Source organism: Ambystoma mexicanum, chromosome 3q (assembly GCF_040938575.1).
Source record: "Ambystoma mexicanum isolate Mex_15411 chromosome 3q, UKY_AmexF1_1, whole genome shotgun sequence".
Taxonomy (NCBI): domain Eukaryota; kingdom Metazoa; phylum Chordata; class Amphibia; order Caudata; family Ambystomatidae; genus Ambystoma; species Ambystoma mexicanum.
Genome location: NC_090926.1, coordinates 648160582 through 648184851, shown reverse-complemented (window position 1 = coordinate 648184851; position 24270 = coordinate 648160582). Strand labels below are relative to the sequence as shown.

General features: G+C 50.7%; 1 protein-coding gene across 4 annotated transcripts in view; it reads right to left on the bottom strand.

Annotated features, from left to right (window-relative positions):
- TBCD (tubulin folding cofactor D) overlaps window positions 1-24270 on the bottom strand; it is a 2839019-nt gene that overhangs the window by 96794 nt on the left and 2717955 nt on the right. For all 4 annotated transcript variants that reach the window (XM_069654539.1, XM_069654542.1, XM_069654540.1 and 1 more), the window contains one exon: window positions 11624-11701. In XM_069654539.1, coding sequence (XP_069510640.1) covers window positions 11624-11701 — 78 coding nt within the window. The remainder of the gene's footprint in view (window positions 1-11623; window positions 11702-24270) is intronic.

Sequence of the window (24270 nt, the reverse complement as noted above, 5' to 3'; positions counted from 1 at the left end):
CCTATGGGGAAAAGATATCAACATCAGCACTTTATTGCAAGGAGTTTCCAAAGGAATCTTCATTCATCACCTGAAAAAAGACAATGAACATTATTATTTAAAGCTTGAACTTTTGAACTTGCAACAGAACTTTTACAGCGCCTTACCAGTATAATCAAGCTTACCTGAACTCCCATCCAACCTCAATCCAGTGAAGTAACTGGGTTCAACGCGCCCCTGCGTCAGAAGCAGGATGGAGAGCTCGTCCTTTCAGACCCTAAGGTGAGACTTCACGGGGAATCGTGGAAGGGTATCGTGGAGGGTTGGAAGAGAGTGGGAGGCTTGAGCATAACTCAGTCAGTAGGTAATACTCCCTTTTCACGCACAGGGGAATATTCCTGCGAGCCGGAGAAGCCAGAGTAGAGGGCCCTTCCTGTCCATCTTCAGAGTCCCGAAGCCAGACCTGCGCCTCCGTGGGAATCAGGTGAGCGTTACAGACTCTTGCATGTGGATCACAAGGCCTACCCTGCTCCTCGGGCCTAGGCCCGGTAGGTGTGACACCCTCGACCCGAGGGTCGGTAGAGCTGCGTTTAGGCGCCCCCTCGGACGTATTGCTGGTATTAGAGCGTAGCCCCTCGGCCGTGGTGCCTGTAAAAGGGCAGAGCCCCTCGGGTGTAGACCCGGCAAAAGAACCTTCCTGTCCCTCAACACTGTGCCCGGGAGGATCCGAGGATCCCTCGACCCGAAGGCCGGTAGCTGAAGCAGCCTCGGTGCACGTGCCGGTAGAAGGACCTGACCGGTCCCTCCCACGCGGAGAGTCCCTGGGTAGGAGTCTCCCTTGCGGGGTGCGTGGGGTTCGATGCTTCACGAAGTTCTTGAGATCCTCTGGAGGCAACCTCTGGAAGAGCTCCCTCCACCTGGCTAGTCTGTTCTTCAGCGCCTTTGAGGACAGCGAGTCACACGCCGAACATGATTGCCAACCGTGGTCTGGGCCAAGGCAACGTAGGCAGAGGGCATGGGGGTTTGAAGTTGGGAAGAGCCCGTTGCAGGCTGGACACCTGCTGAACCCTATAGAAGTCGACATGCGCCGGGAAGGAGCGCGACGCCTGAGGACCGAGTACCTGAATGATAGATAAGACAAAAAAGACAAAGAGAAGAAGTATCCGCACGTGGAATTACATGGCCGAAGCCAAACCCAGGAGCGCTGGTGAATTCGGTCTGTTCCCGTCGACACGGAAAATGGGACTGAGGTGTGGTGCCGGAGGGTGGAGTCAGGGCAGCGCATGCTCCCTGGGCCGCGCCTCTTAATTTAAAGGGGAAGAAGGTTTTTTCTGGTGAAAAAGGTTCCGTCTCTCATCCCTTGGAAGGGACGCCCATACAGTGTGGAGGAAAGGGGACAGGACTTAAGAGTATGTTATACTATGCTGCATGTCACTATAATATAACGTTAAAAAGTTGGCAGCAGTGCGAAGCGCAATTTAAGTGCAACTAAGTGTCAGTTCTAGATCTTGATGGATCAAGTACAAGGGTATGCTATGGTGCCGAGAGCAAGCAGACAGCAATGAGTACAGGGTCTGTATTTACTTCTGCTAATCACAGAAATAAGAGACAGATTTATTGGCAAATAGCCTAAATTGGAAAGGGGTTTGTTACTAACCTGAACTTATCTGAATTTTAATCTGTGTCGATTTAGTACTGCATTTAATGCTTTGTCATGGACATAGAGAGGAATGGGAGAATAAATATGGCAGCCAGTAAGCCTTTCGAGTGTACCCCTCTAATTAATTACATTCAGAATCATTATTTGTGCTTCTTTACACAAAGTGTTGTTGGGTAGCTAAGTAAGTTAATCAGATGTTTCCATTTATCCTTGATGCATTGATACTTTTGATGTGCAGCAGTTTTACACACTTATCAAGATGGCGCATTATAATCTAAGAAAAGTTAAAAAAAAATGTTTTAAAAAGAATACCACGAGGCATGCTGGCTCATATCTTATCACCAGTGAAAATAGCACATGATGATCCAACACAGAAAGGTACTTCCTTAATTGAAGAATTCTGCAAAGGCTAAATCACAGACTAATATTCTGAATACCAGTAGTTCTCCATCTCCTAAGAGACAGTAAAGTGGAAAAAAAGATCTGGGACTCTGCTTCATTGAGTCTTGCCCCATGCTTATCAATGCGCAACTGTAGCATATCTATTTTGCAGGTGAGTGCATCGAGCTTCATGTCTAGTTCCAGCATTAAGGTGCAGTAGGAGCTCTTTGACGTCCACTTCGGGGTCAATAAAATACACCACTTCCTCCTTCCCATTCTCCGGTGGATGGCAGCCCGTAACTGGGGTTTTTGGCTGCTTAGCGATCGCGCCTCCATCAAAGGACAACTTGCGCTGGCTCTTGTCACTTTACCCCATTCTAGTATTGATAATAGCGCAGCCTGAAGACGTTGAAATCAACCAGATCAGAAGGGGGCCTTCTCATAGCCTGTATATGCAATATCCCATCTGGCACCTTCTCAGGTATTTCAGGAAGAGCTTTGGCTCCCACAACCCAACCGGGCTCCCATCACTGATTTGGTGGTAGTCGGACACAATGGAATTCCTCCTGCAGCGTATGCCGGTATCAGTCGGCCAGTTCCATCTCTGTTGACCCCGACGGGGTCAATGCTGTCAGATCTGCCTGAACACCCCTTCCAGTAGACGCGGGTCTACGGAGCTCCGGCCCAGGACTGTACTGGCCGCTCAAAACTGCCCAAGTTCTTCTGCCCGAACTGCAGCCACACACTGTCGTCCCCACCTCCTGCAGTGCACACAGCATCGCCGTCGCGTCGTGCCCAGTGAAGCCGAGTGAACAACATTCCCGCCTTCTTTGCAGCCTCTGACCCCCCACGCCATCACCAGCCAAGCCCCAACCTGGCACAACCAAACCCTCTGTGTCTCCAAAGGCCCAACTTGTCAGGGCATATAACCGGATACTCTGTTACTGCTGGGTCACACACTTCGAAGCAAACTAAGCCTCGGGAAAATCAGGATAACAGGCTGGGTGCATAGCTCACAGATGAGCAGCAATGTTGTTACGGCTCTCGAGGGCCACCTCGTATACAGTTTCTTGAAGTCAGGATGTTCCATTAGTGTGCTTAAATCTAAGGCTAAAGTTCCATCTTTTTAGGCCTGCACTAGTGAGGTGCTATGCAGATTGGATATCGGGCACCAACAATTTGTTTGAGAAATAGTTTGCCATTACTGCAAAGCTTCCCTCTCCTAACGTGCTGTGGGGACACCTATCGGATTTTAAATATCCTACAGCAGTTCGAGAGCACTTGCGTGAAGTCCGGACTAATCGTGGACCAGTCACGAGTCTAGAGGACTGCTTGGCTGCAGCTGTACTGCCGACAGATTCTCTATTGTTTGTGGCGGTGAGTTCATTTATTTACAACAAGCTTGCCCCGGCCACGCGTTGCAGTGGCTCAGTCTGGTTAAAAGGAAAAGAAAGAAAAGAGAAAGCGCGCGTTTCTAATATGTTTAATTTCACAATGCTTGTGGGTAGTTTTTAATGGTTCTGGTGGTTCTCCAAGTTGAAGCCGTTTAATTTTCCCGGCGGCGCAACACATTCCTTTCGTTTCTCCATTAAGTTTCAGAGCCTTGCAATAAGGACACACTTCAGTCATGGTGCCGATAAGAACATGCCAGTTCAAACTATAATCATCAGCTGGGTTGTACTGGAATGCAAGGCGATTGTAATCGCGTGATTGCTGAGCACGGAGTCGTGTTTTACGCTGATCTGCTGTTTGTCATTGACGTCTTTCAGCCACTCTCAGCCTGTCGCATTCATTCTGTTGAGAGCGAAGCAGATCTGAAGCTGCAGAACGCGATCGCCGTGCTCGTATCCGTGCATCCTGAAGTCTGGCTGCATGTCGCTCTGCTGCTTCCTCGGCACTTATTTGAGCCATTCTAAATTGGAAACATTGAAATGGAATCGGAAAATATTTAGTATAGCGTGTGTTGCTTTTACGTCCAACAGATGGCGCTGTTTTTCAGAAAAACATTTTTTTACCTGTCACAGGTGTGACATCTATGTATAGTAGGTATATAAAAACACGTGCCTATTCGAATGCAACGTTGTGTCAAAATTTCAAAGCAATCGGTGAAGAACTTTCGGAGATTCAAGATTTCGAACAAACAAATATTTACATTTTATTTATATAGATGGAAGGCCCCAAGTCAGCCCTATGTATTTATAACCCGAGCAGTACGAAGGATAGCCGCAATACTGAATCTGCCCAGACCCTTCTTGCAGTGATTGACCCCGTTGGTAGCTGACTCAATTATGAGCTGCACCACAGAAGGAAAGAATACTGCTTTCTCCCCTGCGGTTATTATTGCTGCTCCCATTTCAGGAGAGGAATTACAGTGTGTGGAGGCTACAGAACCTTCCACTGGCTCAGATCCGCTTATCACTAAGGAAGGTGTTGTACAGCAAGATGAGGAAGTTGCCTCTGGTGAAGAGACCCCTATTGATAATAACACTGTCTTGGAGTTATTTTTAAGCCATCAACGTGATAGTCTGGTCAACAAATCTCTAAAGGCTGCTGATCATTGGGTCTCATATAACAGTTGAGCAAGTGGTGGAAGATGGGTCCTGCCACTCGAATTTAGGGAAAAGACTATCTGCTTCTCCGCTGATGAAACAATATGTAAATGTCTCCAATGAGATGAGATCCACTCACTTAGATGAATCCCACTCGGCTATCCACTTTCTGGACTCTAAGGAAATACCTTGATTCAAATGGCAAAAGAAATTACAAGGAAAAAAAAAAGCAATACCTACTCCTGGAATTGATCATTTCGCGTAAAAGAAAAAGTGGAGACTGCAACGGCTAGGATGTCCATAGCGGATAGTGTCCTGATTGTTTCTTCCAATATCACTGTCTCCTCAAGTGAGGAGGAGACTGAAGTTCCTATCAGCTCTGTGGAGTGTTTAATGGAGAGGCATTTGGTACCCACAAATGAGGATGCTGACATTCAAGTGCTTGCCTCTGAGAATGTTGATGTAGTGGTCCTCCCGAATACCTCTTTATCTCTGAGAAAGAGACAGAAAAAGAGACTAGCCAAATAAAAGCATGGGAGCCCCAAGAATAAATTGGTGGATATCACACGGTACTATAATAACAAAGAAAAGAGAAATGGTGTAGATTGGGAAACAGGTGAGTTTTCCTGTAAAATCCTAAACATTTAACAGTGAAAATGATCCAATCTTCACAGCACATTCAAGCCATGCGCGTGTGTGTGTCTCCTTGAATCGATGATCACATAACAGTTGTGTGCAAAACACAGCTAAAATTAATGGACAAACTCAATAAGTCAACTGAGATGAGTCATTGCAGAAAAAACCTGTGCAGCGGATTGTGAACCTTTGCAAGGAAGCCTACAATAGTATCAGTCCAAAACATTGCCAGGGGATTTACAAAGGGTTGTTTTAACTTTGGATCTTATAAACTAATAGGCAGGCCAGCCGCCGAGAATTTGAGTACTGCTGTACTTCAAAGTGGTTTTATTGGTCTTGGTGTGAATAGCGTGATCGCTGTTTCAGAAGGCATTTGTGTTCTCTTGTAAGCTGGAAGTACACTGAGGGAACTGTAAACCAAATAGGGGCATGCATAAGCTATGTTGCAAAAATAGATCTTTAGATTGGCTAAAAACCCAACCCGGATTATTCCCTCTTAGGTTTGGGGGAAAGACAGATTTACTATTCTCAGCTATATTAAAAGTCAATATTTTCGCAATACATTTGTAAATGTTAATTTTCAAAACGTACACTGAATTTTAAATCGAAAAATTCCTAAAATAAGCTGAGCCAGCAAGGAACATGCATATTGCACAGCTAAATAACCCTATGACGCATCCAGGTTGAACAGGATGCCACAGGTTTTTGCACATTTTTATTTTTAACATCCATATTGCTTAAAATTGGTGTTTAACCTGCTTCCAAAACCTTCAACTTGTGCAGATAAGGGACTGAGGCCCTGGGAGATAAAAATTATTTGCACAAGACTCACATCATTGGTCAAGTGGCGAGAATGGAATTATGACCCAAGTCTCTCCCTGCAAGGTAGGCAACTAGCCATAAGAGTCCCCCTTTTCTCCTTTGGGAATGCCATTGTATCCCGAGGGACACGGCTATGAATCCAGGTAGGACTGACTCGAATTTTAATCCTTCCGAATGGTGCTACACATTGGGATGAAAAAGCTAAGAATCCAAAGTTATTATATTCTTAAATATAAAAATAATCAGCATCCTGATACCGTCAAGGTGCCCATAAGTACACACGGATCCTAAGGAGGTGTAGAAACTGGGGTCTGTTTTCAGGCCTTGCGAGCAGAATTAGGCATTTTTTCCTTTTACTAAACACACATTTGGGTTGGCCAGAAGTGAAGGTTGGCCAGAAGTGAAGGCCCTTCAAACGTAATGTCATAAGATTTAGTGATGTTCGACCCACATACAGCTCTTGGATATAAAACCCATTGCACGTTAATACTGACAATATTTTTAAAAAAAAAGAAATACAAAAACAATGCTGTTTTCTATTGCATCATCTGTTAATGGTTGCAGAGTTAATTCTCTGCCAAACAATCGAGTACCATTTGCAGAACAGCAAAGTCACAACATGCTACACAAAGCGAGATGTTAAGCAGATCCGACAGCTCGGACACGGCTGGAAAGCACCGGCACAATGAGTCCACTGGAGCAGGGCATCTGGAGCCTATTTCGTAAACGCCACCGTATGTGCGGCACGCTGCGTTCCCTCCATTCTGTCATCCGCCAATTGTGCACATGTAAGAAGTGATCCCAACCTACACGTCCCTTCAGGTGGCCCCAATTGCAGTCCTTTCCCCGGAGGAAATTCAGAAATTCCTTCTCCTGTGCAGGCAGGAGCCCAGAACAAACAGAGCAGGCGCCAGGGGGGAAGTGATGAGGCCAAAGCATTCGCATTCAGAAAATTGGGCACACGTGCTCCTGAAAGGGCATCTTTAAAAAAATAAAATAATAAATAAAATAAAAACGAATGAAAGCTGCATGCCGAGGGGATAGTTCAAGACGCTACTCAGGGTGGTCCTCTGGAGCACCAAGTATGACAATGGTTGTGGTGACTAGCACAGCAGAAAGGAATGACCAGGGTTTAAAAGAATCAATGGTTGATATGGTCTGTCCGAAACACGGTAACCTTTATTTAGTAGTTCAAGAGCAGTGGTCTCGCTAAGCGGGGGGTTGGGGGGGAACTAGGGGGGCTCGGGTCCCTCCTTTGAAATTCTGGGCTCCCCCCTACAGTGGTGTACCGAGCAGGGGGCGGGGTCAGGGAGGGCAAGACCGTGATATTTGTCAGTGGGACACCTCTCCCGTTAGACACCTCTATGAGGGTACCCAACTGTAAAGGTGTCCCGCTGGTAGGACAATGTGTGCTGAGCAATTCCTGCTCAGCACGCTCATTGTCCTGGCAGCAGGACACCTTACCCTTTTAGAACCGGAGAGGTGTCTGTGTCCCGCTGCCAGGACAATGTCCCAAGGAACTCTGGCAGCAGAGGGGCTCTCACGTTGCTCTGTGTCCACAGAGCATTTCAATGTGAGCCATTAGGCACTGATGGGAAGGGGGTAGACGTTGTGGGGGTGGGCGGAGGGCTATGAGCCAGGACTTTTGTCCCTTTCGAAATATGAAAGGGAGGGAGTGATCAGAAGTGAGAAGGGTGCAAAATGTTGCATGCTTTAAGAAATTACTATGGCTTTAATACCCAAGCAGGATTTGTTAGACTCACATTAATCTACATGATGCTATTGTGACTTTGCATGCAGGATGTGAAGAATAAAACTAAAGGAAGAAGCTCAAAAGGGACATCCTGGTCTCCAACCCAGGCCTCCCGATAGCTGATACCTATACCAGTGCTTCCTCCAGACAGACCCTTACCAACATACTGTTTGTCGTTCCCTCTCCAGGCCTATGGACCCCCCATATGGTCTCAGTTCTCTTTCCTTTTTCCTCTTGTCCCATTAATGGTGGCACCCGGTGGGAGGCCCTCATGGCCCCCTTCCAGCCCTCCAAGACCATCATTAATGTCTATTTAAATGGCACTGTCTTGGTCCAGGGCGCTCAGGCCAATCTCCTCCTCTTTGATAGACGCTTCCCATGCCTTATCAACCTCCTTTCCTGTCCTGCTATCTCTTCTTAACCCTCTATGGCTCCTCTGCCACCTCTTCGGCACCCCCTGCTGCTTCTCTGGCCACCCTGTTGCCTCCCTCCTCTGCCACTCTCTGGCACATTCTGACTACCCTGCCTTCTCTTCCTTCCTCCTCTGCCCGTCCTCGGGCACGCAGGGTGTACCTCTGGCCTGTACCCCTCTCCGGAAGTCCTTCAAATGTGGCAACCGGCTCCACATCGCTACTTTCAACTCTCGTTCAGCTGTCAAACAAGCCTTTGACATCTACTGTCTCCTGGAAGAGCTTTATTTGGATGTACTTGGTCTCACTGAGACTTGGTTCACGGCCAGCTGTCACAAGTTTCGACACTCTCCTTCACGATGGCAGCAAGATCCTCTCCAAACCCAGAACCAACTGCCCCGGTGGGGGTGTAGCCTTGATTTTCCCAGAGTGCATCCCTGCCTCTATCATTCCAATGCAGCACTCGTCCTCCTTTGAATGCCTGGTCTTCAGGCTCCCCATCTCTCCTGGCGCCTCTCTCAATGTGGCCGCTATCTTAAAAGTCGCCTGGCCAGGTCGCCCTCTTCCTCTCTTAGTGGGCTGACCTCTACACTCCTCGCCTCTACCTCTCAACTTCTCCTCCTCAGAGACTTGAACACCCACCTGGTGGCTAACAGGCCTTCTTCAGGACTCTTTCGCAACCTCTGCAATTCTCTCTCTCTATTCTTCCCTCTGGCCTGACTCACTCTGCAGGGCACACCCTGGATGTTCTGATCTCCTCAGCCCTCCCCTTCTCTAACCCTCTCACCAATCCTCTCTCTTGGAGTGATCACTTTCTCCTTTCTTCCCACCTCTCTCTCTCCTCCCTGCAGGTCAAGCCGACTCCAGCACTGCCACCTACCTTCCCAGTCATCCAATCCATGAAGCGTGTCAGTTGAGGCTTTCAATGCTACTTTCTCTCCTACTCCCGCACCTTTGGCTGACTCACACCCTGAAACAACGCTCTGTAACCTTCATCTCTCTATCTCTAACACTCTGGATGTCTTTACCCCTGTCATGCGGCAGCGCTTGAAGCCCAAATACAAGTGCAACCCATGGTACAATTTCCCGCCATGTGCCAAAGAATCCAGAGATTCTCCCTCCAAATGGTAAAGCATGTTGAGAGACCTCGAAGAGGCTTCTGGTGTGCTGTGGAAGTCCACGCTGCCGCTGCTGTTGACTGCCTCGCTCCTCCCCTAACTCTACCTGGCCGTGGGAACCTGTGTTGCCCTTACTTGGCTTGGGGCACTTGCGCCCTTCTGGGAAAGGTGAAATACCTCCTGTACCCCCTTCCTCTGGATCCGAAAGAGTAAGTTTGGCATGGGGGCTGCTGCTGCACCGCCAGTCTTTGTGACTTGGCTGTGATCTTGTAGTCCTTAAACTTTTCTAGGGACTCCTCGGCATTGGGGCCAAAAAGATGCTACACATCGAAGGCCATGTCGAGCAATTTTGCTTGGACATTCGGGGAAAACCTCAGCCCCTTCAGATACACAACTTTGGCAAGCCTGTGGAGGTGCCCATAGCACGACCCATGCAGTCAGCTGCGTTCAAACCTGCTTGGAGCGCTTGGCAGTGTATTTCCTTTTCGTCTGTCACTATGTCCAGGAAACTCCCCTTCAGGGAGGTGATCAGCTACCTCTGAAATATTCCTCCATAGAATGTGGGAGAACTTCTAGAAGGCACACAAGGCATTTGCCGCCTTAAGGACCATACGGTTGGTTGGAAGGTTTGACGTTGAGGGCCTAGACATGACAGTCGCGGCCTGCACTGCTAACCCCTCCGTGCTCGTTTGGGATGCCTCTCGCTGGCTTATATTTTTGCATGAGTGTGTATTAACTGCCACAAGGCGATGACTGGATCGGCTATAGCCGCATTGAACAACAATGTCTTTTCCATTTTTGCAGCCCATGTTTAAGAATGTCAGTTAGGTTGTATTGCGACACTGGTTTCAATGATCCTAAGGCCACGATAACCTTCTTGACCGCCTTGCAGTATTGTGAATTTGGGTGTGCGTCTGGGTTGAGCTGTTGAAACTCCACATCCGGAGACGCGTCCAGCCCACTGGCATCGTGAAGACCCTCTGCCAGCAACCCAGCCTGGTCAGCCATAAAATCGAGCAACGGAACCAAGACCGCACCCCCAATCGGCGTGAAGCCAAATGGAATCAGGTCGCCCTCCTCGTCGAATATGGACTGCATCAACGCGAAGAACACAGAACAGGTGTACGGTATAAAGCTTCAATCTTGCGGGGCTGCTCAAGGACTCTCTTGGCACGAGGGGGCTGCCGACCGCTTCGGTGCAGAAGGAGGAATCTCGCTCAAGGGCATTCGACCCACCTTGGCTTCCCTTGTGTCAGACCGAAGAGAGCAGTTGGAGATTGATTGGCCAACGGCGTCAATGCGGAAGCCATACCAGCCGATGCCTTGTTAAAAACTTTGAGCATCTCAGTCTTAAAATCCTCCCATGCTTTCCTAGACGCACCCTTTGCAGGGTACGATTTAACTGCATCGTCAAAGAGTCAGAATCGTGTCTTGGTTTTTTCTTGGGCGTTGACAATGATGAGGAGCGATGCGATTCGCTCCTCGAGTGCAAATGCTTTTTTATTTTTTATGGCGGTGTCCCTCTCAATGTTTTTTGGGCATCAGATCCTCGGTATCACGCTCTGAAGAGCGCTGCAAAGATTTCACAAGGGAATTCAGATGCCAATTTCATCAAGTGTTCCCTCACCGCTTTCGGTTCATCGAAAAGCAGGAACCATATTGCCCCGTGTCATAGCATGTCGGGTAACTTCGGCTCGACTTCTGGTGAAAAATGGAACTTCGAAGGCAGGAAGCCCTACGGAGGGACCTCAATGTCCCCATGGCTCTCCCGATCCAATATGCCCTGTCGAGCCCAACCTGGTGGGCGTGATAAGTCACCTTCTTGCCGTCATTAGCAAATTCCAAGAAGCCCTTTCCAACACTGCGTTCCAGAGTATGTGGGAAAACTTCACCAGATCGCAAGAAGCACTAACCATCAATCGCTCTCTGCTCCGGAATCGTACAAAAATGTCGACCTGGGAATTGCGACGGCCGAAAATGCCGACTTTATTTTTACCCCCCCTTACACCACATATATATGTGGGGGGGTTTAGAGTATAATATTAATATGGGAGGCTGCAGGGGGTCTCCCCCCACATATATATGTGGTGTAAAGGGTTAAAAAGAAAGTTGGAATTTTCGGCTGTCGCGGAAATCATTTTTTGCTAAAGTATCAGTTTTCTGGAAATTTGAACTTTGTGCACCCCTTTACTCTGTGACATCAAGCCAACCATGTAGAGTAGTGCTGGGCACTGGACAATTATGGCAAAAACAATTAATTGCGACAGCACATTTTTGGAAACAAAATAAAAATATATCACACATTCTATATTTACTTTTCTTTCTCTGTGAAGATTTCAAAGCAACCATTGGACAACATCTGATCAAGCATCTTCAGAATTGGAATAGAAACCCTGAAAAAAGAAAAATGTTCAGTTAGCATTCAATGCAGCACTTTACTGCACAATATCAATGTTATGGCTAGCAAGAAAAATCATTAAAAAATATTTACAAACAATGACGAGCACAAACAGAGCGAGGACCTAAAAAAGCTTAGTGCTGCATTAGGCACTATAAACAGGATCAGTCTGGATATCACCTACACCTGGATACTCCTCACACTACCATCCTAAACTCAGGGTTGGAATGAAGCATTGCAACAAGCAGAGGTTCTTGATTCTGGGGTGAAATCTCTCTATGTGGCACAGTATGTAGATGATCATTGGGAAACTTGTGCGTTTGACTTTTTATTTAATTTAAAAATATTATGCCAAGTCCATACGCTAGCATTATGCAGCTAGATATAATATGCCGTCCAACAGCAGCAAGAACTATACACACTAAACATTCGGTAGGGACTGTAGAACATTGATTGCTCGCAGAATAAACTTGCCAACTCTTGCTTCTCTGTTTGCTGCTCCTTAGACAGCTACTATGTTATTTGTATTGTATCTTCAGGTCGTCGGACTTCTGTTTTATTTAGGCACTCAACTGTCATGATTGTAACATATTTGGTTTGCATTATTCATAAAATTTTCATTATTGTCTTGATTACCTACAATTCCACAATAAGATGCCAAAGCTACGGTAGGATGGGGTGACTATCTTTGCTGGTGAAGCATACCATTTTCTGCATGACTTAAATGTAAGCTTGTATTGGTCAGTTCCATCTTCATTCCAAACGTTCTAGCCATCATCCCTTTTTCGGGACAGATGGGCTGGTAGAAACACAGATTTATTCGATGGCCGCATGCCTTCGGGTCGGACCACATGACCAACAGATAAGGTCCCATTACGTGGTTGCACCGCTGTCTTTGGACTTCGTTCCTCTGAGCTAGATTATTCCCTCCATGTGGCACAGGCGAAAGCTGATGCAGATGGCGCGGTAATTCTTTGTGAATATACTTGCATAGTGCGATTGGCCTGGACACCTTGCCAGAACAGGACATGCCCCTTGCTCCTACTCTGGGGAAGTCTCAAACAGCTTTTCAGTGGCTTATTTCCACGGTGGTGGATACCTTACGGTTGTTGGGACTCTCTCCTGTCCAAAGGCACAATATATGAGCTCACTGATATTCTAGATGAGGGCACAAAGAAAGAGATACGACTGCCTATCAATGTGCCAGTTGAAGCTCCAGTTCTGTAGGCATGTTCTAAACCGGCATTAGGTCTGACAATTTCCAGAGATGGAAAAAGTTACTTACCTGTAACTATTGTTCTCCACCATGGGTCTGGCATGGATTCACATGCTCATGAATATGCCCCGTCATGGTGGGAATACTGGTTAGAAGAAAAACAGTTTCCATTTCACTTACAAACTGTATTTCACCTTTAAACCAATGATTGTCCTCTGGGTCATACTGCCCCGTCCAATGACAGTCCTCTCCCTAAGCCCCTCTTCTAGCAGCCATCTTCAGATTTGCTAAGTACGTAAAGTGGCAGTATGACCAAGAAGAGCCGCAGAGGGGTTGGAGGGAGGGTTCGCATCTGAATCCATGCCAGACACATTTTGGAGAATAATAGAGGTAAGTAACTTGTTCCTTCTCCAGCATGGTGTCTGACATGGATTCACATGCTCATGAATAACAAATACATAGCAGTAATTATAAGTTACTCACCGTAGTGTCTAACATACTCATAGTCCATAGTCCGCTTTCCTCCATACTGTATGGGCTTCCCTTCCGAGGGATGGGAGACAGAATCTTTTTCACCAGAAAAAACCTTCTTCCCTTTTAAATTTAGAGGCGCGCAGGGGTGCGGCCCAGGGAGCATGTGCTGCCCTGACTCTGCCCTCCAGCGCCACACCTCAGTCCCAATAGACGCGTCGACAATAGATTTAACATTGCCTAATGACCCCAGTATTATTAGGGGGGAGGTTGGTGGGGCGTATGGAGGAAAGGGGTTTATGGACGAAGAGTATGTTAGTCACTACAGCGAGTAACTTATAATTACTCTTACGTCCCGCCCCCTTTCCTCCATACTGTATGGGCGATTACAACTGAATGTAGCCCCAGGGTGGAGAGGTAACCCTCCTTAAGCAAATAGGTTCCTGAGAACCACCTGTCCGAGGGCCGCATCAGACCTAGAGCCGGCATCCAAACAGTAATGCTTGCAGAAAGCCGAGGGAGAGGCCAAAGTGGCCGCCCTGCTTACATGGCGCTGGAATGCAATGGCCATTGCCTTGGCCCTGACTGCGTGGGCATGCAAGTTGGCCGGGAGCGGCTTGTGCTGGCCCTCATATGCTTCTTTGATGGCAGCGACCATCCAGCGGGATATGGAAGGCTTAAAGGACTGTTAGCCTGGTCTTCAGCCTCCGAAAGTGACAAACAGGGCGTCCGATTTGCGGAAGCCTTGGTCCTGTCCAAGTAGAATTTCAGGGCACGCCTGACATCCAGGCAGTGCAGCACTCTCTGTGCCTCGTCCTTGGGGAAAAAAACATAGGAAGGACTATTTCCTCGTTCAAGTGGAAAGCAGACAGAACCTTGGGCAGAAATGCCGGGTGTGTCCGCAGGACTACCTTGTCCTTGTGAAAGGTAGTTTATGGTTCCGAGGCGACCAGCGACTGGATCTCGCTGACTCTACGAGCCGAGGTGAGGCCGACTAGTAAGGCCGTCTTGATGGTGACCAGCCTGATGTCCACGGACGCCATTGGCTCGAACGGTTTGTGCGCAAGGGCGCCCAAGACTATGTTAAGGTCCCACACCGGGTGCGGTCCCTTGACGGGCGGGTAGAGCCGTGCGAGTCCCGCCAGATGTTTCTTGACTATAGGTTTGGAGGAGGAGAAACTGCTTTCCTCCGAGTTCCTGTAAGCCCCAATGGCTGCAAGGTATGTGTGGCAGGAGTCCACCTGCACGCCTGAGTCGGCGAGGTGCACCGAAAAGGAGAGCACACTGTCCAGGGTGCACACCAGGGGGTCGATTCCTTTGGAATCTGCCCAGTGGCAGAATCTGGTCCATTTGCTTTTGTACTGGGCCCTGGTAGCCTTGCTCTTGGCGCCCTGTATGATCTCCAGATTGGTCTCTGGAAGGCTACGGTGCTGAAGCGTTACCTGGTCAGGTACCATGCTGTGAGGGCTAGTTTCTCTGGCGCAGGGTGGATGACTCTGCCCCCCTGCTATGCCAGTAGATGTCTTGGGCCCGTCGGGAGGTGAATCGGGGGCACTTCTGAGAGGCTGAGGAGCTCCGAAAACCATGACCTGGCCGGCCACCATGGAGCTATTAGAATGATGAGGAGTTGCCTAGACGCCTTGATTTTGCAAATTACCCTGTTAATCAGGGGAGTTGGCAGAAAGGCATAGGCTTTCGTGCCGGTCCACTGGAGGTGAAATACGTCACCCAGATAGCCGGGGCCTTGACCTTGCCAAGCTTTGAACTGGAGACACTTCTTGTTGCGCCAAGTGGCAAAAAGATCCACCTGGGGTGACCCCACCTGTTGATAATCTCCTGAATAATGAGGTTGTTTAGCTGCCACTCATAATTGTCTGCTCCCAGCCTGCTGAGCCTGTCCGCTTCCAGGTTGGATTCCCCCGGGAGGTGGACCGCCGTGAGGTAAATGTCATTTTCCAGGGCCCACTCCCACATGCTGATCGCCAGTCTGCACAGAGGAAGGGATCTGGTACCTCCCCGCTTGTTGAAGTAGTACATGCTGGTTGAGTTGTCCATCTGGTTGAGGACAACCTTGCTCCTGAGAAGTGGTAGGAATGCCCTGAGCGCCAGCCAGATGGCGTTCAGCTCTAGCAAATTTATGTGGTATTCCTGCTCCTGTCGAGTCCAGGTGCCGTGGACCGAGAGATCGTCCAGGGTTGCTTCCCAGCCCTCGAGCGAGGAATCCGTGGTGATGGTGGCCTGCGGAAGGAGCTGCCGGAAGGGCTTGCCCGTCCGTAGGTTGCAGTCTCTGGACCACCAAGTCAGCTCCGCGTGGAGAGATGGAGGAACGTTGATCATCTCGGATTGAGGGCCCCGTTCCTGGTTCCATGAGGCCGCAAAGTGCCGCTGAATCCTCCTCATCCTTAGTGTCGTGTGCGGAACGGCTAATAGGACCGCTGCCAGTAGACCCAGAAGATGTTGGTACCACCATGCCGAGGTCACTTCTCTGCTGAGGAAGTGGGTGGTGGCCCTCTTGATGGCCGAGGTTTTGTCCTCCGATGAGAAGACCTTCTCGGAGCATGTGTCCCAGATAAGGTCCAAGAATGTCAGAGTCTGCGTAGGCTGCATTTGCGACTTCTTGAGATTGAGCGAGAAGCCCACATCGTGCAGTGTGTTCATAAGGCCATGGGAAGAGTGGTGAACCGCTTCCGGCGATGTAGCTCCGATGAGCCAGTCGTCGAGGTATGGGTAAATGTGGAGGCCCTGCACTCTGAGGAGGGCCGCCACCGCTTTCATGAGCCTGGTAAAGACCCTGTGGGCCGAGTTGAGGACAAAAGGAAGGACCTTGTATTGAAAACGGTAGCCCAGGATCCTGAACCATAGGAAAGAACGATGGGGCTGCCAAATCGGAACGTGTAGGTACGCATCCTTCAGATGCAGGGAGCACATCCAGTCTCCCTTGTCCAATATCTCCGCTATAAAAGCTGGCGTAACCATCTTGAATTTTTGCAGGGGTAAGGAGAGGTGGATGGTGGAAAGGTCCAGCACAACTCTCAGGCCCGCCTGGTTCTTCTTCTTAATGGTGAAAATCCTGGAGTAAAAGCCAAAGCCTTGCTGGGAGGCTGGGACTACCTCCACTGCCTGGCTCTCTACAAGCGACTGGATCTCTGCCAAAAGAGTTGCTGTCCCAACCAGTGGGAGTGGAGGGGAGGAGGGAGGAGAGGCTGGGATAGGAAGGCGCAAGAAATGTGCATAGAGAGCAAGCCTGCCCCCCACTGGAGACACATGGACCAGAAGGGGCGTGTCATGCCTTCTTTCCCACAGAGGCTGTCGCTGAGGAGGGGGACTGGAAAAAGCCCTTACTCCGCCCCCCCCCTTTTTGTTGGTTGCGCTGGTTCTGAGACGGCGAGTGGTCCGGTTGCCTGGATCTGCGTTCCTGGAAGCTGCGGAACCCTTAGTATGTACGACCCCTTTCTGAGCGTTGCTGAGATTTAATGTACGATTTGGGCGTGGTCTTTGTAAAGATGGATAAAGCTGTTTTTCTTCTTGTTCAGCTCATCGTCCGTGGAGGAGTGGAAGAGGCCCCACCCCCTCGAACGGTAGATCTAGTATGTGTTCCTGGACATCTGGGTTGAATTTTGTTGCCCGGAGCCAGGCTGTCCTTCTTATGTACGTGGCAATACAGATGGTACGGCCAAAGGTGTCAATATCTGGCCACTGTGGATTCCATGAGGTCATGTGCCACCAGCTTGGCCTCTACTAGCCCCGCCTTAAAGCGTGACAGACTCTGGGTGGGGAGTTCCGGGAGGAAGTCTGCAATTTCCCACCATAATCTTTGGTTAGCGGCTGCCAGCCTGGCATCAGCGTTGGCCTGACGCAGATGTAAAGAAGCGTTGGAATAGAGTTTCTTGCCATATGCCTCCAAGATCTTCTCCTCCTTGCCTAGCAGTGCCGCAGAGGAGGAGGCTGAGGACGGAGTATAGTGATGCCGCAGCGATCACCAAGGAGTGTGGCCGAGGACAGGTAGAGAGCAAGAGTGTATCCCCCCCTCCATCTGCCTGTACTTGGTATCCAGGCGTCGATTGACCGGCTGGGCTGAGTGGGGTTTGAGCCAGCCCTTCTTGGCCAGGGTGACTACATTGTTCTGCATAGGAATCCCCGATTTTGCAGAGGGGCGTCGTTAGAGGACTTCAGCCAGAACACCCTCTGTCGGCTGCTCGACTTCAGGTTGGGGTAGGCCCAGATACTCCACCAGACCAGCAAGACGTTCGTGGAAGGCCCTGGCGGAGGATGGCGTGTCCGGATCCTCCTCCTCATTCATATCCTGCGGATCTGGGGGATCCTGTGGAGGAGCAGGAGTAGTTGGTGCCGGAGGCTGGGGTACAGGCACCGCGGCCGGAGGCTGAGGAGATGCCGGAGGTTGAGGAGTCTGCTGTGGAGCCGAAAGAGGCGGCTGTGCCGGGGGCTGGGGCAACAACTGAGGCGTCTATGGTGCCACTAGCATGGCAGGAATGACTTCCCTGATGGCGTCTTTGAGGAGAACGCCCTCCGAGGTGACTTCATGAGGCTGAGGAACCTCTCAAAGAAAACCTCCTCACTGACTGAAGCAGTGGCAGCGGGTGATGACAGGGTAGCGGGAGGCTGCTGGGGTCGCTGCATACCCTGTCCATATGGATGCAAAGGAAAGCTGCCCTGCGCATAAGAGGGGTAAGCTGTAGGCCACGTACCTGGTTGAAGCCAGTCCCCCCCTTGACACTCGTTCTTCGCCGAATTCCTGGAATGACGTCGAACGGGTGCCTCTTTCTGGCGCGGCGGCCATTTTGTCGGGCTGCCTGCCACGTGCCTGCAACATGTTGCTCGGCCCGCTAGGCCCGGCCTCCTCCAAGACTCTTGCGTGTGGATCATGAGGCTTACCCTGCCCCTCGGGCCAAGGCCCAGTAGGTGTGACACCCTCGACCCGGGGGTCAGTAGAGCTGCGTTTAGGCGCCCCCTCGGTTGTATTGCCGGTATTAAGGCATAGCCCCTCGGCCATGGTGCCAGTATAAGGGCAGAGACCCTCGGGTGAAGATCCGGTAAAGGAACCTTTCGGTCCCTCAACACTGGCACTGGGAGGATCCAAGGATCCCTCAGCACGGTAGCTGCAGCAGCCTCGGTGCACGTGCCGCTAGAAGGGCCTGAGCGGTCCCTCGTGCGCAGGAGAGTCCCTGGGAAGGAGTCTCCCTTGTGGGGTGCGACAGAAAATATCGGCCCTACCTTTGGGATCTTTCGGTGTTTCACAAAGTTCTTGAAGTCCTCTGGAGGCGACTTCTGGAAGAACTCCCTCCACCTGGCTAGTCTGTTCTTCAGTGCTTTTGAGGACAGCGAGTCACACGCTGAACAAGATTGCCAACCGTGGTCTGCGCCAAGGCAACGTAGGCAGAGGGTGTGGGGGTCTGAAGTAGGGAAGAGCCTGTTGCAGGATGGGCACCTGCTAGACCCTGTAGAAGTCGACATGCGCCGGGGAGGAGCGTGATGCCTGAGGACCGAGTACCTGAATGATAAAAAGACAAAAAGAAGACAAAGAGAAGAAGTATCCGCGCGTGGAATTACATGGCCGAAGCCAAACCCAGGAGCGCTGGTGAATTCGTCCCGTTCACGTTGACGCAGAAAAGGGGACTGAGGTGTGGCGCTGGAGGGCGTAGTCAGGGCAGCACATGCTCCCTGGACGGACCCCTGCGCGCCTCCAAATTTAAAGGGGAAGAAGGTTTCTTCGGGTGAAAAAGGTTCTGTCTCCTGTCCCTTGGAAGGGACGCCCATACAGTATGGAGGAAAGGGGACGGGACATAAGAGTACAACATTACACAACCACGGGAGGTGGCAAGGCTCAACAGAAGCTATTAACTCAAACCTTCGGAACAGACGCACCTCAAGCGAACAGGTTGCATACCACTGCTTGGCCAACTCTAGACTCCCCCTGGAATCCCTGTTGACGCAGTAGAACTTTGTGAAGGTGTGCATGGAAATCCACGTAGCAGCCCTGCAGATGTCCCGCAGGGGCACACCAGACAGGAACGCCGTCGTTGCAGCGATCACTCTGGTGGAGTGGGCTCTCAGACGGCCGGACAGTAGTCGGTTCGCCAACCGATGACAATGCATGATGCAGCCGGAGATCCACCTTGAAATGGAAGCCTTGGACAAGGCCTTCCCATGGTTCACAGGATCTAAGTTCACAAACAGTTGTGAAGTCTACCAAAAACCCTTTGTGCATGTCACGTAGAACTTCAAGGCATGCGCAACGTCCAACGAGTGCAAGGCTGTTTCAGCCGGTGACAAAGTTTCGGGAAAAAAACAGGTAACACTAAAGGCTCGTTGAGGTGGAATTCCGACAGAGCCTTCAGCATGAAAGACGAGTGTGTCTGCAGCACCACCCTCGATTCGTGGAAAGTCAGGTACGGTTGTTTGCAGGATAGGGCCTGGATCTCACCCACTCTCCTGGCATAGGTGATGGCCACAAGGAAAGCTGTTTTCCACTAGAGGAACTTGAAAGCGGCCTGATGCATCGGCTCAAAGGGGGGGGGGGGCTCCATGAGCCTTGTCAGAACTACGTTGAGATCCCACGCCGGGGCAGAGGCCTTCACTGGTGGGAAAAATCGAAAAAGTCCTTTGAGGAACTCATTGATGAGTCAGTGAGAGCACAGTGAAGATCGACCTGGTGTAGCGGGAGATAGCCGCCAGATGCACTTTGATAGAAGCGTGTGCCAGGCTGGCCTTGGCCAAGGAGAGCCAGTATGGAAGAATTTTCGGTGCTGTGACCCTCAGCGTGTTCATGTTCTGCGACCAGCAGCACGTAACGAAACGCTTTCACTTGTGACCGTAGCACTTCAAAGTCGACGACGCCCTGGCCTGGTGAGGATCTCTCTGCAGTCCGCAGGCAACTCGTATCCACCAAACTCTAGGGCCGCAGGAGCTAAGCCCTCTGGCTCAGCGATCCTGGGTCTTGATGGAGGATTGCACCACCTTCTCTGGTGAGCAAATGTGCAACCACTGGCAGCTTGACCGGGGGCGACGCTGACAGACTGAGAAGGTCCAGATACCAAATCTGCCTTGGCCACGCCGGGGCAATGAGTATAATCCTGCATTGGCATTGTTTGAGTGTGTTGATGAATTGTAGCAGGAGAGGCAACGGAGGATATGCATACAGGAACAGGCCTTCCCATGGAAAGGAGAACCCGTGCCCCATGCTTCTCGGTTGGTGGAATCTGCTGGCGAACTTCTGGCATTTGGAGTTCGCCGACTGTCACAAATAGATCGATCTGGGGTCTGCCCCACTTGACGAAGATGCAGTACACCTGGTCTTGCCCAAGCTCCCACTCATGGCAGACGCGCAACTCCCTACTTACTGAGGGAGTCTGTGATGGTTTTCTTGACCACCACTAGGTGAAAAGGGATGAGGAACATCTCCTGTATGACGGCCCAGCGCCACAAGTCCTAAACTTCCTTGGAGAGCGCTGGGGCCCGAGTGCCCCTGTTTCCTGATGTAGAACATTATAGTGGTGTTGTCCGTGAAGATCCTCACCACCTTGCCCTTCAGAGACGGAAAGAATTACTTGAGGGCCCAGGACACTGCCTGTAGCTCCAGGACTCTGGCGTGCAGACATCCGGTGTGGGCTCCTCAGTCTTTCATGGAAGAGTCTGTGGTGACCGTCTCCTGGTATGGAAGGTTTTGGAACCCTGTGCCCCGGGCGACGTTGGAGCAGACGCCCCACCACCTTATCACCAGACGGAACTCGTCCAGCGTGATCTTGTCTGCAAGGCTTCTGGACAACTGTATCCAGCGAGCTTCCAGGAACTCCTGAATAGGTCGCATCTGTAACCTGCAGAGCCGAATGAGGTAGATGCAGGACAACATCATGCCGAGCAACGACTTGATGGTTCGCACTGTGGCCGTCTTCAGCAACAACAGTCGCTGCGCCTTCCCTTGAATGGCCGCTACCCTCTCCTCCGAGGGAGATGCCAGACAGGACACCGTATTGAGTCTGGCTCCTAGGAACAGCGCGTTCTGTGATGGTGTCAAGCAGGACTTAGTTGAAGGAGAATCCCAGACCTATCAGTAGCTGGACGGCCACCTCCCATGAGCGAGCCTGGATGAGCCAGTCGTCGAGGTATGGGTAAACCTGTAGACCCCACAGATGTAGATGACCTGTCACCGATGCCAGGCATTTTGTGAACACTCTAGTGGCCGACTTCAATCCGAAAGGTAGGGCCTTGAATTGGAAGTGCTGGCCCTGCACTACGAAACACAGAAACTTTTGATGTTTCTTGTGAATGGGGACATGGAAATAGGCGTCCTCCAGGTCCAGCAACGTTAAGAAGTCTCCTTGCTCCAGTTGGCCGAGCATGTACTGGAAAGTCACCATCCTGAGCTTTTGGGACTTTAAGTACTTGTTGAGACGTCGTTGGTCTAGGATGGACCTCCAGCCCCTTGTCTTCTTTCTGACCATAACGTATCTGGAATAGACTCCGGATCCCCGGAGTCGTTGGGGAACCAGCTCTATCGCCCCTTCCCGCAGCATGGCCCACACCTCTTCCAGGAGTTGAGGGATGTGCTGCTCCTGATGGGAAACCGGAGGGATCCACGTACACCTGCATTGAAACTTCAGGGTGTGTCCCTGCGCGAGAGTCCGGCGATGGTTGCAACCTCAGGCACTTGGGTGCGGAGTCCAGCACCCGATACCTCTTCTCAGCCTGTCCCGTTTGGCTGGAGCCTTGCAAGGGCCATCCCACACGTCGTCCAGAAGGGGCACCGCCATTCTGGTCTTCCTCCTGGCTTCGCGCCTCTGGTACAAGAAACCCTCCTTCCTGGTATCTTTGGGCACAAGCAGAAAAATCTTAGAGGCTCTGGCGATCATCGAGTGGAACGACCCCACCTTGTACGGTGGGGACGCCCTAGGTGGCATATCCAAATGCTGAGACCCGTTACCTGCTGCGCCGATATCCTCGTCGTCATCCGTAGTCATGGCCGTATCTGTCCCTTTACCCGTGTCTGTGTCTGCTGGGGGAGAAGGGGCCCGACACGGATGCAGAGGCTGAAATAGGGGCATCAGATGACACTTCCTCTTCTTTGTTGGAGGCTGAACAGGGGCCTGGAGACCACTGGAACCGGGCCCGGTGGCATCCTCTTCTGGATCTCCGACACCAAGGTATGAAGGGTCGACAGAATGTCCAGAGACACACCCCACGGCTGAGTTGGCAGAGTCGGAAAACTAGTCCCCGCGCCGTTGTCTCCATCATAGTCATTGTCCCCGTCGTCATCCTCATGGGCCGTGTGCAAGGACTTCTGGTCCTTGTCTGTGGGCGAGACTTCCATGGCTTGAGCCATGTCCTGGGAGGGCTTTTTTGGAGCCTCCTCAACCCCCCCTTTTTTCTTCCCTGTGGGGCTTGAACCAGGGCCTGAGCCAGGTATCCCTCCTTCTGGCGTGCCAGCAGACTTTGCCAAAGTCACTGCAGCGGTGTCGCGCCTAGTAAGCAGGGATACCTTCTGTGCTGCTGGGGCTACCTTCACAGGGTCAGCTCTCTTAGCTGTCGTGAGAACAGCTGCCACTAACTCCATCATCAACAAAGTCTTAGTCTGCACCGATTGTGCCTGCTTGGGCAGTTCGACCTTCTTCAACTCCATCCGCGGCTTATCGGACTTCACCCACAGTTTAACCGGGGTAGATGATTTGCTCTTTAAGAAGGAGCTCGACTGCCGGCTGGCAATGGAGTCGGAGGGTGATGTCGATCGCACCCTATCCACTTTGGGACCCACTTCCGCGGCGACCCCCATGGACTCGGACTTGCGGTTCTTGGCCTTGTATTGGGCTCCCACGGATGAGGCTCCCTCAAAGGACTTAGAAAACCGATCCTCGGACCGGCCGGTCATGGGAGAGGCATGATCCTGCTCGGGGCATGGAGCAGAGACCTAAGCGTTAAGCAGCACCGCCAGTCTACTGTACCTGTCCATAGTGGTTTTCTTGGAGAACCTGGGGCATATCTCGCACTCCACCTCCTTATGGTCCGGGTATAGGCATTGTAGTTGCTTGTCTTCCACAAACACGTTCTATAGCCCGTACATGGTGCAAAGCTTGAAGAGGGACCTTCCTCCTCCTCCTCCGTCATGGTCGGAGGGTGCAAAGTAGGCCCGATTGCCTTCTCGAAACTTTGACAAACTTTTCCCTTGAGATGTGCTGAAATTGACTGACAACGGATGCCTGCTGTCGGCAGATGGAGAAAAGAGCATATGGGATTTTTTGGAACAAAAATCAAACCTTTTCCGTCGAAAACACGTCAAAAACGTATTAGTAGCTCGCAGAGCAAACTCGAGGACACCCAACACTGAAGCGTGTGGTAAAAATCTGAAGATGGCTGCCAAAGGAGGAGCTGAGGGGTAGGACTGTCATTGGATGGGGGCAGTATGACCCAGAGGACAGTGATTGGTTTAAAGGAGAAATACAGTTTGTAAGTGAAAGTGACACTGTTTTTCTTTTTACCGAGGATTCCCAGCCTGATGACAGGGAATATTCATGAGCATGTGAATCCATGCCAGACCACTTGCTGCAGAACCTGCACAAAAGCACAGACTTGTTCCGTCAGACCCACTATTCCTGTCTGCCCATGAATCACCAAAGAGCTTGGTGCCAGGGTGAGTTTGAAGAGACTACTTCGTTCCCAACTTGTCGCCTGACAGGGAGAACTAGAGACTGGATGCCTGGAGCAGGGCATTTTTTGGTCTGCTACCATGGGCATGCACTTTGTCAATGCATCCCGTGCTCTGGCCAAATATTTATTTGGGCTTTGGTCATCATCTCGGAGGAACATATCATCGAAGGTGACAAGAGGGAGGCATTTAAAGCTCTAAGCAATGACGCCAAGGAAGCCTC